Raw genomic sequence first — 16,130 nt, forward strand, 5'->3', positions numbered from 1 at the left:
GTTTAGCATCTCCCTTTCCAAAATTATCCTTATATACGTATTCCTAAAAAAGTCATTTATTCCTCACATTTGAAAAGAGAAGTAAGTGCTACTATAACTATGGAACAATATTCAATGAAGGGTAGTTTAGTCACATTAACTATTTTCGTCTAGAATTTAGTATTTTCTTAATGGGTATGTCCAAAGCAAATTGGTCACTTATTGTGGACCGGAGGGAGTATGGTTTAAAAGAAGTAAGTGCTACTATAACTATGGAACAATATTCAATGAAGGGTAGTTTAATCACATTAACTATTTTCGTCTAGAATTTAGTATTTTCTTAATGGGTGTGCCCAAAGCAAATTGGTCACTTATTGTGGACCGGAGGGAGTATGGTTTAATAGTGTATTTCAAGTAAATAGTACTCCCTCCGGTCCAAAATAAGTAATTTTTTAACCTTTTTTTGTGGTCCAACATAAGTGATTTTTTCAGATTTCAAGAATGAATTAATTATTTTTTTCCTACATTGCCCTTGGAGTAAATAGTATTAGAGTATGTGTTAGGAGTGTTGATGTAAAGAGATAGTAAAGGTTAATATGGTCAATTTTATTGCTAATTAATATTAAAAAGTGAATTTCTTAATCCGTATAAAAATAGCTAAAAAATCGCTTATTTTGGACCGGATGAAGTATTTTTTTATTCATAAATATTCTGGTTTCACAATTTTTTGTCCAAATAAAATCATTATATAAACAGTACGTATCTATGTGTTGGAGCATCGGTCACGTGAACCCATGCTTTTTTTTTTGTATGCCATATAAAATAATATTATATTTCAAAAAAAATGCTTAAATATACATTTGTGCACCCAAGCTCAAAGGGTCTTATGGTTCAATGACTATTGGGTGCACATTTATGAGTGAAGTTAAAAATTTAATTCTGAGTTTGTAGGCATATCTAGTGTCTCTTCTTGTGTTTTAGTTAAGTATTTTTTTTATAATTTAATTTATTCATTCAAAATCTTCAAATCTAGCGCATTAAAATCCTTGATCTCCCTTTGTCATTGCAAAATTTTATGTAATTAAAACTGATATCAGTAAACAATGTTAGCATGATTCAATGATCTCAGCATTTCCAATATGGAGTATATATAGGTATATATGTTAAATAACATTAAAATTGTAAGACAAAATTTAATTTTAACTTATGATTTATAAATGGTAATGGATTCATGGTAAAACTATCAGTCAAATGATTTTGTAGCTCATTACAACTTGTTTTTAGTTTTATGACTCATCTTTTTTTTTTTTACACATGAGATCTGCTTTGCACATAAAAAATCTAAAAAGACATTTTCTTAAATTTAATATTATAAAAAGCCAAGGTCAATTACCTCGTAAAAACTTAATGGTTGAAGCCGTCAAATATAAATCCTAAAGTGACATCTTTGTAAGTGTGAACCCATCTTTTTGGAATCCCCTCTAATAAATACCATTTCAACTTTCAAAACTTTTTTTATTTTTACTTTTCAACTTCAATTATTATTATTATTTTCAAATCATCTCGAATACTTCAAAACGTCAATTATATTTAATACCAATTTTTTTCCGCATAATTTAATGCCTACTTTTAAGATGGTGTTATTTCATGTCAAATTTTGAATTGCGAACCTCCCTCTCCGTAGAGTCCTACACAGATTCTGCTAATTAAAGACTGATTTCAGCCATTTCTCCAAACCCAAAATTCCCATCTAGTTAGCGAAATGAAATCTAATTCAGATTGTTTATACATTGACAAGATATTTAACTCTTTCTTTTCCAGTTTGAGTACTCCACTCTTCACAATTTCTCACCTTTTAGACTAAAGACGTTGCTTGCACGATCTCTGCTGATATTATTAAAATTAAAAAAAAAAAAAAAAAGTAGGATTTTTCTATCTTTCTCTTCTTTGTTTAAAGTTTTTTTTTTTTTTTTTTTTTTTTTGGAGACACTGTTAAGAAACGGAAAAGAGAACCCGATTATGAATTATTCCATGGGTTCTGATATGGGTTTGCTAAGAATATCGGTTGCCTTTGATATGTGTTTTGTATATGAAATATTTTTTCCCTAGGCTTGTAGCTATTTGTTTTAATCACCTTCATTCTACATTGTTTTGTGTAATTCTATTCCCAAGTCCCCTCCCTTATTACACTGGACGGGCGTGCTTCGACCGTGTCACCTGCTTCAAATGGAGCTTTCAGAAAGCCCTGCTGACTGATAGGAATTCTGGGGAGAGCAAAAACACCAGGTATGTACTTAAATTTTTTTATTTTTCAAGTTGTAATTTAGTTATTTCATCAGTGAAGAAGCAATTTTTTTTTGTTTTCCTTGTTTTTAACGTTTTGGATAACTTGTTGCATGTAATCATGTACTGGTTCTGCTTTAAAACACAAATTATTTAGCAGTCATGGAATGAAATGAGTCCAAAATAGTTTAGGAATAAGGAGTACTTGTTATTATAAACGTAGAATGATTGCTTGCTTTATTTTAATTTTGTTAGAATTGCTGACTCAGAATTACTCCAAATTTTTTATACATTCTTTGTTACCTCTGAGAATGCATACTAGAAACCTTGGATCTCAAAAGAGCATTTGGTGGTGTGTTCTCGTCCTAGTTTTTGATTTCCTCTGCCAGTTTTACAAAAATAATGAAAAGGTGTTTTTGGGAGTTTGAAACTCAAAGGTTTACCATGATTGGAATCAATTCATCTGCATTTTATTGCTGTGTTTAACTTTTGGAAAGTCATGCCCTCTTTACTACTAATCTAATCGATATAATCTTCAGGTGTTTTCCTTTTCATGCTTACAGAGTTTTGAAATTTTAAACATCCTATCATAATTCGTTGTGCCTGATGATCGAGGATAAGACCAATTTACCAGTGAGCTCGGTAACTCATTTTAAAGAAGGCTCGGCTGGAAGAAAACCAGATAATATCAGCAGAGGGAAACCAAGAATTTCGACTAACGAGCACAAAGTTCTTCCATTCTATCGCAACCATTCATCTAATGATGGAAGTATTTCGAGAAGGCTATCTACTGGAACTGTAGAGAAAGGTCAAGATATTCTCCCTCATTATCTGAGGGCTTCAGCTGGTTCTTGCCACGACTTGTGTAAATATGGAAGGAAACATTCTTTTGAAGAAGAGTCGAAGTATCCTCTATCAAAAAGAACTAACAAACCACCTGCCGATGAGCCAATAAAACTTACAATGGTGAAACGACCATCTTTGCCTAAGACTCTAGAAGGCGTAGTTGCAAGAAGCAGAAGAAACAGTGATGTTAGTCTTAGAAAAGAAAAGATGGTACCAAAAGCATCTGTAATTAAGTATTTGAAGTCCCAAGCTGGTTCATCGGCTCCTCTGAAAAACCAAAACAAGATACAGAAAGATGGAACCAACAAATTTAATGCTGTAAAGGTATCTAAGAAAACCATGCATGTTATCAATTTGGAAACTGAGAAAAACCTTTTAGAGCCTGAACAGGACGGTAACATAATGTTGTCACTTCAACTGCCATCAATTTCATTTCCCGAATCCTTGTCCAAACCACACTCTCCTTTGTTATCTAATGATGAAGAAAAAGAAGAGGAGATTGACTGCGTGGAAGATGAGCACACATCTTGTGAAGCATTAACCACAGCTGACATAGAAACTGTAGGAAAAAGTCAGAAAAAGATCTTGAGCAAGGGCAAGGCAGGTGTTTCCGAATATAATGATACTTCAGTTGTGAAACTGAAGTTCAAGAGGGGGAAGGTAATCGATGGCAATGAAAGCTGCACCAATCCTAAATCAGGAAAAGTTGTTTTGAGGCATCAAGATTTGCAGGAGAAGAAAGATGCTCAGGTTTTGCTCAATGATGTGATTGAAGAGACGGCAAGCAAGCTTGTTGAAAGCAAGAAGAGCAAGGTTAAAGCTTTGGTTGGTGCTTTTGAAACTGTAATTTCCCTACAAGAGAATAAGCCTTCTGCACTCATAGTTTCTTGATTAACAAACATAATTTCCTTAATCCCTGTAAATAGTGATTCATATAGAACTAATTTCATGGTAATGGAAGATAATGAGCTTTTCTGACATGGCTGGGCACTGTTTCTCCAGCTACTGTTTCTAAGTTCTTACCCATTTCTTAAAGAGTGAATAAAATCCAACATCTCAGGATGTTCTAGGAAAAGAAAATTGAAGCAACAGTGTATTCCTTAAGAAAGTTGAAGCAAGAGTACCATATGTCTTCTTTTTCTTGTTTTTTTTTTTTTTTGGGGGGGGGGGGGGGGTTAAATATGTGTTGTTTGAATGTATTTTCTTCTGATGTTGGATTCTCAGTTTAACAAAGTACTGAACAAGTATTGACTATGTAACTCATTTTATGTGGGATTTGTCCATGTTATTTGGAATAAAAGTGCATTAAAGATAACACAGCATTTCAAAAATAATTGAAAGCAAATCATTGGAACACATGTGAGATCTCTTTTACTGTTTTCTGCTCCTTGGCTGTTTACCTTTATTTGATTGTTGAGAGGATAACTGTTGACTTCCTGTATAGTCTTGAACATTTCTTACTTTTGGGTTTGAGTTAGGAATTAGGTTCAAGGTCTATTTTCTTAACCTCTTAGCTTGTATTGGTTTTAAGTTGTGCAAAGGCGTTTATACGCGCTCTGAACCCCTCTAAGGCACCTGTGTCCTTAAAACTAACACTAAAATCGTTGCAATATCACTGCTATGGACACATATAATTCCTCTTTACACATGACATGTGTTTTTACATAAACAGTTAAACTTTTATAATTTGGCATAGACATCGTCGGTAAGTTTTTTCGTACACCAACACCAAAAAAGGTGACAAAGCCACCAATGTTTGTTATTCGATAACGAGTTTGCGTTGCCACGGACATCAGATTTCCTAGTTAGAAAATAAGGAAAATAATTGAACGAAAAATGAAAGAAGTCAGTAACTAATCTCCCAAAAAACGCCCAAATCGTTTATTCTAATCAATCAATCAATATTCCCTTATATTGTTTTAATCAACTGTAAAATACCTTCACATCACCACTGATAATTGATCAGGAGGAACTTGAGAACCAAAGGTTAATTGAGTAAATCTCACTATTTGATCAGTAATACTAACTCGAAAATTCATCATGTAGAAGAGAGCAAAAGCTACACCACTAGAAAAGTTTTAAAAAAAATACAACTACTATACCTCAATCTTAAACAAGTTGTCGGCTATACAATTCTCACTTTTACATTGAAATACAAAACGTTGAAAAAATGAAATCTCTAAAATAATCACATCCCTAGTGTATGCTAAAAAGCATGGAACACATAAGCAAAAGGTCAGTGAGTGGAAACTTGGTAAAAAGATTTTTTTCTGATCGTATCTATAATATCTCTCAATCATACAAAACGTACCAATATGTATAACCTACGTAGTTACCCAACTGGGGACTTAAAACTCTCCTACAATCTATAGTCTAAAATGATCAACATGATTTAGTCAAAAAATACAAAAGGGAAATGCGGGGGCGATGGCAACCAAACTGACAAGAGAAAAAATGAAATTAACTGAAAAGAATCATCTCAACCTCTAACAGGGCCAAAGGGGCAGCCTTCAAACAGCGTCAGCATCCTACCTTTGCTTATCAGGATGTCCTAATTCATCACTGATAGTAATGGTGCGCATTTTATGCCACGCCCCAGCTAAATGGAAAATATACAATGTACTTTTTCCCATCAACAAACTAGGCGACGAATTTTTGTTTTACAGATGGGAAGAATGAATCTCATATACATGCTACCGATGCAGGTTCTCTTTGTAGAAGTGCGCAGCACTCCAACAATTGAATATATCCAACCAATTCTGCGAAGTATCAGAATCTCCATCTCAATTGGTCTTAAAGTTCCCCACACATATTCAGCACAATCTGAGCTTCTATTGCGTGTGTTGTCCTTGCAGCACAACCCATAAACTACTCCAATATGTGGCAACTCCTAATAAAATCATTGGAGCAGTTAACATACTTGGTCCAAAAAGGGCGGAGATGCTCAAAGCCTATGTCTAGCCAAGGCTTGGATTGGCCATTGTAATGAATTACAGCAGCCTTCTTCACATTCTCAATGTTGGTCTTATTCTGATAGCCCAAGCCAAGCATGTGCCACGAGGGGTCAATTGGATAAACATGACCCTTGAATGCAATCAAAGCAGGAGGCAGTGTTCCAAGTTTCCACATTGTCAAGTTTGACTTCAGATTCTACAATGACCAAAAAGTTTCAGAACGCCAATTAATAGCACATTTATTTCTGCTTAATAGAAAATTAAGATAATGCCAAGGACTAGATATCACATGATTTCAAGTTGAATCGCAATATGTAAGCAGTTCAGATTATTCAACTCTTCTCGCATAGAAATAATTGATCAATCCTTCGACTATCAATAAGTGGCATGATACAACAAAATTTAGTGACCCAACATCAAATCTACACCAACCCCAGGGGGAATAGAAGGTAAAGCAAAGATTCCATGCCCCACTTTCTATACTTTGTCTATTTAAGAATGGAAATAACAAAGGACAATGAAAACCTCTAGAACCTTTGAACTGCTTACTCACAATTGCAAGTGGCAAACGGACGGGTCGTGTCGGATATAATTCGGGTTGAAAACGGGTAATGAAAAAACGGATAAATTATCCGACCCGAACCATATTTAATACGGATAAAAAAACGGGTTAACCGGCGGATAATATGGGCAACCATATTATCCATGACTTCTTGCATATTGATCACTTTTGGGAGAATTTTTAGTCTCCTAACTTGAGGAACCCCCAATTTGAGGCTTTACACATGAAAAAGTTACTCATTGGTTATCAATTTTCTATATGGATAATATGGTTCTTATCCATATTTGACCCATTTTTAAAAAGTTCATTATCCAATCCATTTTTTAGTGGATAATATGGGTGGTTAACTATTTTCTTTGAACCATTTTGCCACTTCTACTCACAATATTCGTGATGTCTCAAGCGGGACCAAGATCGACCAAGATCATAAAGATTATCTCATATAACAAGTGAAAATGTTGAACTAGGACGTGTTGGATTTTGTTATTAATAACAAAAGAGGTGTGAATGGAAAATGGTGGGAAAAGAAATGGAGGGAAATGAAATTCTGAATTAGTTCATTTTACTAATGCACTTTGTCCCTCATTGGTAGAAGGAAAGAAAATCTTTGTGTATATATAGAGAAGCTCATCTTTTAGCTCTTAAAGAGCTAAGAAGAAGGCATTCTCAAATGGAGAATTGGAGGAAGAAATTTACATGGAACAACCTAAGGTTTGTGGTTCCTGGTAAAGAAAAGAAAGTGTGCAAACTTGTTAAGTCAATTTATGGACTTAAACAAGCACCCAAACAATGGCATGCAAAATTTGACCAAACAACGTTGGCAAATGGATTTAAAATCAACGAGTGTGACAAATGTGTTTATATTAAAAACACTCCAGGTCATGAAGTCATTGTTTGTTTATATGTTGATGACATATTGATAATGAGCAAAAGTATGGCAGATATAAATGCTACAAAGCGCATGTTGGCTAGCAAATTCGACATGAAAGACTTAGGAGTTGCTGATGTGATCTTAGGAATCAGAATTCACAAGACTCCACAAGGTATAGCATTATCATAGTCTCACTACATTGAAAAGGTACTTGATAAGTTCAAGTATTTGGATTTCAAAATTGCCAAGACTCCAATTGACGTGAGTTAAGCACTTCAAAAGAATAAAGGTGAAAATGACTCACAACTGGACTATGCAAGAGTATTGGGAAGTTTGGTGTATATCATGAATTGTACGTGACCAGATATAGCATGTGCTATTAGCAAACTTAGTCGATTTACAAGTAATCCCAATCAAAAACATTGGATGGCAATGAAACGAGTTTTGGGGTATCTGAAACATACCCAAAATTATGCTTTGCATTATAACAAATATCCTTTCGTGATCGAGGGATATAGTGATGCAAATTGGATCACCGGATCATCTGAAGTTAAATCCACGAGTGGATATGTTTTCACAATTGGAGGTGGAGCAGTGTCGTGGAAATCATCCAAACAAACTTTAGTGCATCGCCCGTTCTACAATGAAATCTGAATTCATAGCTTTAGTTAAGGCCGGTGAAGAAGCTGAATGGCTCCGAAATTTCTTGGAAGATATTCCATTTTGGCCCAAACCTTTGGCACCTATTTGTATACATTGTGATAGTCCAGCAGCAATAGGTAGGGCAGGGAGCATTATGTATAACGGAAAATCTCGTCATATTAGACGGAGACACAATACCGTTAGATAACTACTCTCTAGTGGTGTTATCACAATTAACTATGTAAAGTCAAGAGATAACATGTCGGATCCACTTACAAAAGGCTTATCTAGAGAGGCAGTTGAAAGATCATCAAAGGGAATGGGGTTAAAGGCCTAGGACAAGTCATCATGACAGTAACTCTACCTAGCAGACTGGAGATCCCAAGAGCTAGGTTCAAAGAGATCAAACAAAGTTATGAATGACGGTTCAACATTGTCAAATAACTCAACCCATTCTCGTGATGAAGACAATGTTCAAAAAATGAGGTAAAGCATTAAGGCTTTTTGATGAGTTAAAAAAAGCTTAAAGCTTTTTATTGATTTGCTAAGTCTGGCTGGATATGACCAGATAGTGTCTTTAGGATTACACGTTTAGAAATCACCTATGTGAGTGTGAAGTGTAAGCCGCTTCAAGGGGAATGAAAGTAGAGGCCCATTCTCTAAGCACTCATGAAACCAGGCGGTGTTCAGGGCTGAAACGAACACAACCGTGAGAACCATAGATGGTTAAGGATTGATTGTGTGACTTATGTTGTCTAGGTATACAATAAAGCTCGACGGTTCAAAGATATCAAATCTACCGATTGACCGAGTACATCCGATATAAGTTCACTACGGAAAGTTCAAAGGGAAACCTACTTATCCAGATGCAATTAATTCTTGCATGTAAAACACACATTCGTTCGTGCATTCCTTATTCATGTGGGGGATTGTTGGATTTTGTTATTAATAACAAAAGAGGCGTGAATGAAAAATGGTGGGAAAAGAAATGGAGGGAATTGAAAGTTTGAATTAGCTCACTTTACTAATGCACTTTGTCCCTCATTGGTAGAAGGAAAGAAAATCTTTGTGTATATATAGAGAAGCTCATCTTTTAGCTCTTAAAGAGCTAAGAAGAAGGCAAGCATCGAGCCGTCGTCGTCGCTCGCTCGGCTCGGCTCGGCTTCGGCTTCGGCTTCAGATTTAGATTCAAATTCGAATTTGGATTTGGTCAAAGATCGATTGATTGATTAATCTTTTGAGACAAAATTCTTTTCAAATATTTAATTAATTAATTAATAAAATTAATTAACGAAAATTCAATCCGGAATAACCCGCTACCCGGTCCGGAGTTTTCTTTCCCGGATTATTTTAAATCCGTTTTATTTTTCCCGCAATATTTCCAACAGCTATGGCTGTTCTGAAACAGTGTCAAACCTGTTCCAACAGTTATGGTTGTTCTGAAAGGTTGCAAACCTTTTCAGAAACAGTACCAAATTGGCTATAAATATTCCTTCAAATCCCAGAATATTTACTTACGAAATTTTCTGATTATCTTCTTCTTCTTCTTCTGCACAAAAAATTCCAGTGTTTTTTACAGCCTTCGAGTGGTTCGCTGTTCATCCGCGTTTTTGGTACCGATACGCTGGTGAGTTAAATCGTTCTATCCTGGGAGGATATATTCCAGAAACTCGAGTACTTGAGGGGAATAATTTCCTTAAGGACACACTGTGTATTCAGTAGGCTCGATTTGTTTCTATACTATTTTCCAGAATTTATTTTAAAGTTACCATACTGTTTTCAGAATTTATTTCTACTAACTTACTGTTTCTGTTTTTCCAGAAAGTTTATTGTTTTATTAATTTTACAGCAATACAGATTGTATAACAGGACGTACTTGTGTTTCCTAGATGAACATGTCAATAGAAAAGTTAAACTAGCCACAAAGTCGTCAAGGATTATGGAGACATAAGCAGGAATCCTAGAAGATTTGCAGATGTTGAAAGATTTAAAAGAAGGTAATCTCCAGCTCTTGAAAGATAACAAAAAATAATCTCAGATTTCAGAAAATTCACATATTAAAAGATTAGGTTAAAGAATCATGGAGATCTGAGTACCTCTTTAAGCCATGTATGATAAGTATCTCTTACACTTGTCTTTCTCCATGCACGCAAGTCAAAGATATTCATCCCATAAGCCCATGCACACTCGTCGGGGTTCAAATTCTTTGCTATGAGATGATGAGAAAAATTGAAGTAGTTTCTGAATCGCTTGGACATCACCCACTTATCTTCACCTTTACAGGTCTCAACAGCTCCATTCACCTTTCCATTCAGGTCAATTTCCCACAATGGAGATAGGTCACGTTGAATTACGACATCATCATCCAAGAAAACCACCTTGTCCAGATTTGGGAAGAGCTGCAAAATACAACACAAAAATCTCAAACTTGTACTGGAAAGAGAGTAAAGAGAGTGTTCATATCCAGACAATGCAAAAATTGGAATACAAAAACATGTGAAAGAATAAAGAACAGAAAAATGGCAAAATGTAAATTTTAAATTCAACCAAAAGCAAGAAGGAGAAAATAGAAGAAAATATTTCTGCATAAAGTGGGATTCTTGCTGAAATGAGAGAAGACGGGGCTAACACACTTGTAGTCTTTATGGGACATCTTCTAAATGGCAGAACAAGAAGAATAAAATGAGGAATGAAGAACTGCTAATATACACACTTCACGCTCCAAATTTCAGTATTTTAACACCTATTGATGCACAGTAGGGGGTGCAATGGTTTGTTCATTCAGACTGGAAGCTGATACAAGCTTGAAAATTGTTAGCAGATATGTTCCAAGCAGTGGTACATTAGACTCGGCCATTCCATTCTATTGGCATATAAATGGAAAATGATTATGGAGCTCAAAAATCTGTGCTCTTTAGCAATATGCAAACATACAATTCGGGTAAGGAGTACAAAATTATATAGCCTCTCTGCTCACATGTACATACTGAAAGTTGATTATGTGTACATACTGCTTGTGTATAAATACTACAGCCTACAGAAAGTTTCAATGCTTGACTAAATCTAGGTTGAGATTAATAAAGCAAATTCCATAGCAGGCATCTTGCTTAAGCAATAATTTTGCATAATTAGACCGATCATTTGACTCTATATTTATCCTGGCATTTTGTTCCTGAGGGGTAAGGTAAGCCTTTTAGACTTGACAGATTTCCTTCATTTTTTATTTTTTTTTTGCGTGTATTGAAAACCACACTCCCCTCCAAACCCCTACCCAGGAGCTCAACATGGCCCTTCCCCACTTTTACTCCGTTAGTGACTTGAACACCCAACCTTGTGCTTACTAGGTTATCCCTCTCTTAACAAGCCTTTTTGACCTGACCATTTCATCCTTCCACAATATAATTTAGAGCACAGAAGGCAATTTATGCCATATAACGAAGTGTTACCTCTGGCAAATATATGCGGAGATGATTTAGCAAGGATATGTATTTCGGACTTCTAGCCTGCAATTTTGAGGCAAAAGATCGCGGAGTAATATCACTGAGATTGGCACCTGCAACATGATTTCCATGGTAGTATTTCCGAATCCCATAATGGCTCTCAACTACTTCAAGCACTGGAACGTTTTCTCTTGTCAACCAGTCAAACTGATGAACACCTTTAACTTCCACAATAGCAGGAGAGACAGGATTCAGAGCAAACCATGAATGCATGCCTGCATATGTTTTCTTATCAGTGATAACGTGGAAAACAATTTTTTCAGGCTTTAGAGATGACTGCACGCCAGAATTGACGACAACTGACGCAGCTAGGATGTTATCAGTCGACAGTACAAAATGGTGCAATGAGTTGTCAGAAAGCAAAGGGAGTAGTTCTGGTGAAGGCAACTGTTTGCGTGCATGAGCATTGGTTGAGTATTCATCAGTCAACCGCAGAGAAAGACAGTGAATGCCTTTTGGAACAGCACTTGCAGCAAAGTGTTTATTCATCAACTCTGCAAATTTTGATTCTCTGATCTCCCTTTCAGATCTCTCCATCTGCAAAATAATGAATTCCTTCAGATGAAAAGAAAAAAGTAAAGGAAAGTTTAACCAAGGGCTATATACAGATCATCCCAACGTACACACAGAATCCGAATGCATGCACAGGCATTAAAGAAGCACTATTATGTGGTAAATAATATATCAATTCCTGCCCAAAACAAAGTGGCAAGCACAACAATAAAGCCAAATGGAAATGCGAGTTAATATGTCTGAATAAATAGTACACAAAGAAAGAGTGAGGCCAATTACATGCACATACCATTCCCTTCAGCATCAAAGCAAATTCTTTTGCGCTGTACTTGTTGTTTTTTATTTCAGAAACCAATTGACTATATGACTCTGGGAGCTTCAAGCCAGCTGGCACTTCCTCCGAGTTCACTTGATTGAGGATCTTAACAAAATCCTTAACAAGCTTCTGCTGGAACAGCAAAAATGATAAAGGCTTGGGCTAAGGAAAGGTATTCCACTTAAACTTATCACAAAAAGTAAAAGGTATTCAACTTAAACGCTCAACAGAAGATTGAAAAACTATGACATCAATCCAGCAACAAGAAATGTAGATAGAAGTTTATTTACCCCTGAACCATCAGATCGACCAAGGAGCTTTGGTCCCAATCTTCTGCCTAAACAATCTGAAGATCAACGTGAAGGAAATGAAGTTATGGTCTGTCAGTAGTTTCTTGCAGAAAATCATAAACAAAATGGAAAACTAGCACCCTTAGCAGACAATATCTGGAACTGAATTGAGAAAGAAGCAGAAAATAGAAGCATCGCAACTAGATTCTTAAAACATTTATTTGGAACAGAGAAACAGCATTTAAAAATATCTGAAAGCAACTGAATGATGTGATATGAACATGTAAAATAAAGAAACTTGTGATTCAAAACAGCACAAACACATAGGAAACAAACAACATTTACTGAAAGCATATGTATCACATGCAAATAATGGCGGTAAACATATATGAAACTGCACTAGATACCAGTAGGGCAAAATACATGATACAACCCTAAGACCCCCCCCCCCAACCACCACCACCACCACACAAAAAAGCGCACAATATTCACACCTTAAACTCATGTTACTAATAAAAACATTAAGATAATTTCTAATTGAGATGGTAAGCTTTTCTAGAATCAAATATAAACAAGTTGAAGATTGCAAAAACTTATTTGAAATTGTTTTAACATTGTCCCTCTTTCCCTTTCTAAGGGGTATTTCTTTTTCTTTGAGAAGGTAACTTTTGTGTATATATAAAATAAACTACACAAAAACGGTGTGGTTACCCGTATTTACAGAGTGGAATATAGGGAAAATTCCTAATCCTTTGTCTGCTCCCAAGGATTCTAAAACATCAAAAATAGACTCAAGATCTTCGAAGTACTCTTGCTTACACCAAAAATAGAAAGAACTAGACACTTCATTTTCAGCTCCTGGATATTACAGCTTTTATCATCAAAGCACCTTTGATGTATCTCATTTCTAAGGGGTATTTCTTATCAAACTGAAATACTTGGATAGGTAATCAACACAACTTTAGTAAATTAGACGACAGCCAAAAAAACTAAGAAATAAAACAACTTCTTAGGCATTACTGGTGAGAGGAAAATGATGAATACCTATCGAAACTGTAATAAAATCCAGGCTACCTAATAACCAATCAATGCCTCAAGTATGCCTCAACCCAAACTAATTGAGATCAAGGATATGAATCATCTAGATATTGCGTTATATTCAAGCCCATTTTAATCCTATATTGATGAGTAATTTGTCTTTAAGGCAAATCATGGGTTCTCTTAAAAGAGAAGTTCTCAATCCCAAACTTATTCCCATCCATACCTAATGTAGGTCGTAGGTTCAATTCAGCTGAACCTTAATCCCAACTAATTGGTATCTCCCATATGGATCCTTTGCTTTCATTATGTTCTGTTTTTAGCAACTTTTGCGTTGATTCGTAGAGATTATAGCTTTTCTCAGACAACTTCGTCGATGCAATTTTGGATCCTTCTCGTCCCTTCTGGTACTTCAATCACCATAATGTCACGCTTAACTGGTGCATTAGGACGTCAACACACAAAAAGTTACCCAATATTAATAAACTTAAGCTTTGTGCAAAAACGATTAGGTCACTGAGACGGTAATTGCAGGTAACTTTATTTAACAAGCATTCATCGTACTGGTAAGTAACCTGCCGTAAGAGGTTAAATTACAGTGAAGGTGTAAGAATTCATTACACTATCGTTGCATAGAACGTAAATCCAATGATAATTTGGGAAAAAAGAAACATGAACATTACCACCTCAATCAACAATTTCCAACAATGAAGAAACACATTATGATCTAAGGACCAATCAGACAATATTACTAATGGAGAGTTAAAAATATCTAATTAACATTACAATAAAGGAAAATGGAGGGGAAAAAGTGAAGTACCAAATGAGGAGCACTTGTTGACACCTTCAAGAGTAACAAGAGCAGTGAGAATGAAGACAAAAGGCAACAAGAAAGCTAGGATTAATATGGTGTGAAAGAGCGTTCGATAAGAGAATTGGCGAGCTGCGACTTTGATCTTCATCAAATCACCACCACCTACACCTCCTCCATTACTATTCGATATTGTAATACTTCTCATGCTAGGTGAGAAGTGCAGCTGCATCTTAATAGTCCTAACAAAAATTACCTGAAAAACAAAACTGACTAATTGCATTTAATTGGTAATTTGAAAAAACAGAAAGGATATTAAAATAAAAGCACATACTCTAAGAAGGCACTAGGTCAGATCCACCAAAACAGTAATTTTGAGACCAATGCATTGGGTGCTCACGCTTTCGCCCAAAACCCAAAAGCGAGCTGCACCTTTTGTATTAATGGAAATGTCTAGAACTTTCTGTATCAGTTTCTATATATGGAAATTACACACACAAACGGCAAATGTGTGTAACGGAAATTTTTATCCATGAATGTGTGAATTAATCAAAAGAGAATGAATTGAGTATTTGAATCCGAGGTGGGAATTTTTTTTCTGCAGTATATGCTAATTTATCTCCCTGAGATCAGAAGAAGGAATATAGAGAGAGAAAGTTTAAAGAAGGGGAGAGAGTAATTGCCTATTTTTGTGTTTTTTCTAATTTTGATCCATAATTCCTTCTCTATTTTAGGAAGAAAAAATAAAGAGGGGAAGATGTGTCAGCATAAAATATAAAAATGGAATGTGTAACATTTTTCTAGTCAAAAGCATGTGGCCAATGAAAGCTACCTAGCTCAAATAAAAGAGCTGTCCTAAAATTATGGTAAAGATGTTAAAGGATAGTTTAAAAAATCATTTCAAATTTAAAAATAGACGCAAACTTCGTACTATTATAATCTTGTAGCACATTCTTTTTTTATTTCAAAAAAATTTCTACAATTACCTAATAAAGAGATTTGGTAGTTTTTAACTTTTCAAAGAGTGTCCAATATTTATGGATAAGTTTGTAATGCTTTAACTCAATTAACTTTATCTTCTTTGTTCCCCTGCCGTTAGTATAGTTTTATTTCAATTGATACAAATGAAAAAAAAATTATTAATATCAAAAGAAATAAATTCGTTTTCTATTTAACTTGATTTGATTTACATGTTTAGCAATATCAACGACAAGTATATACTATCTTTTAGAAATAAAATATTAATTCAAATCGAAGCACAAGTGATTTTTTGAATTAAAACAATAGGACGATAATGAAAAATGGTGATAAATATACTGTGAAAATTAGAGGATGTAATCTTCGTACTTTGGATAATGTCACTCTGTAAGAAAAATAGAACATTTGTTTTGTAATCCATCTATTCATGTAGAAAGTAAAATCAAAGATGGACAGCTCCTAAATTAAACACTTTTTAAAATTAGTTTTATCAAAAAATCGGCTTTGATCTTTTATTTTTCTTCTTCTAATTGCGTTAATGACTGTC

At 35.0% G+C, this 16,130-nt stretch overlaps 2 protein-coding genes across 3 annotated transcripts; one reads left to right on the forward strand and one right to left on the reverse strand.

Moving 5' to 3' along the window:
- The first annotated feature begins 1,986 nt into the window (after positions 1-1,986).
- On the forward strand, positions 1,987-4,199 carry LOC104237824 (uncharacterized). 2 transcript variants are annotated; one of them, XM_009792051.2, is made up of 2 exons: positions 1,987-2,265; positions 2,802-4,199. In XM_009792051.2, exon 2 carries the CDS (start codon positions 2,869-2,871, stop codon positions 3,997-3,999), a length of 1,131 nt encoding a protein of 376 aa, XP_009790353.1. In that variant the 5' UTR covers positions 1,987-2,265; positions 2,802-2,868; the 3' UTR covers positions 4,000-4,199. The 2 variants fall into 2 exon arrangements, with proteins under 2 accessions (XP_009790353.1, XP_009790354.1); XM_009792052.2 differs by having other exon boundaries at positions 2,826-4,199.
- A 1,153-nt stretch (positions 4,200-5,352) lies between these two features.
- Positions 5,353-15,325, reverse strand: LOC104237825 (probable galacturonosyltransferase 13). The gene is made up of 7 exons (XM_009792055.2): positions 14,940-15,325; positions 14,615-14,861; positions 12,757-12,812; positions 12,440-12,595; positions 11,584-12,174; positions 10,234-10,536; positions 5,353-6,258 (listed from the first exon to the last, which is right to left on the reverse strand). The coding sequence occupies exons 2-7, from the start codon at positions 14,835-14,837 to the stop codon at positions 5,977-5,979; spliced, it is 1,611 nt and encodes a 536-aa protein (XP_009790357.1). The 5' UTR covers positions 14,838-14,861; positions 14,940-15,325; the 3' UTR covers positions 5,353-5,976.
- Positions 15,326-16,130: the final 805 nt, after the last annotated feature.

The sequence above is a fragment of the Nicotiana sylvestris genome, chromosome 2, assembly GCF_000393655.2.
Source record: "Nicotiana sylvestris chromosome 2, ASM39365v2, whole genome shotgun sequence".
NCBI lineage: Eukaryota > Viridiplantae > Streptophyta > Magnoliopsida > Solanales > Solanaceae > Nicotiana > Nicotiana sylvestris.

What these genes read in the sequence shown, in the direction of transcription:
- LOC104237824 (XM_009792051.2), top strand. Translation starts at nt 2,869, where the DNA reads ATGATCGAGGATAAGACCAATTTACCAGTGAGCTCGGTAACTCATTTT.
- LOC104237825 (XM_009792055.2), bottom strand. Translation starts at nt 14,837, where the DNA reads ATGCAGCTGCACTTCTCACCTAGCATGAGAAGTATTACAATATCGAAT. An exon ending in TCCGCATATATTTGCCAGAG is followed by an intron (nt 10,537 to 11,583) that starts GTAACACTTCGT and finishes TGTATTTTGCAG; the next exon opens with CTCTTCCCAAATCTGGACAA. An exon ending in ATCATACATGGCTTAAAGAG is followed by an intron (nt 6,259 to 10,233) that starts GTACTCAGATCT and finishes TGGTCATTGTAG; the next exon opens with AATCTGAAGTCAAACTTGAC.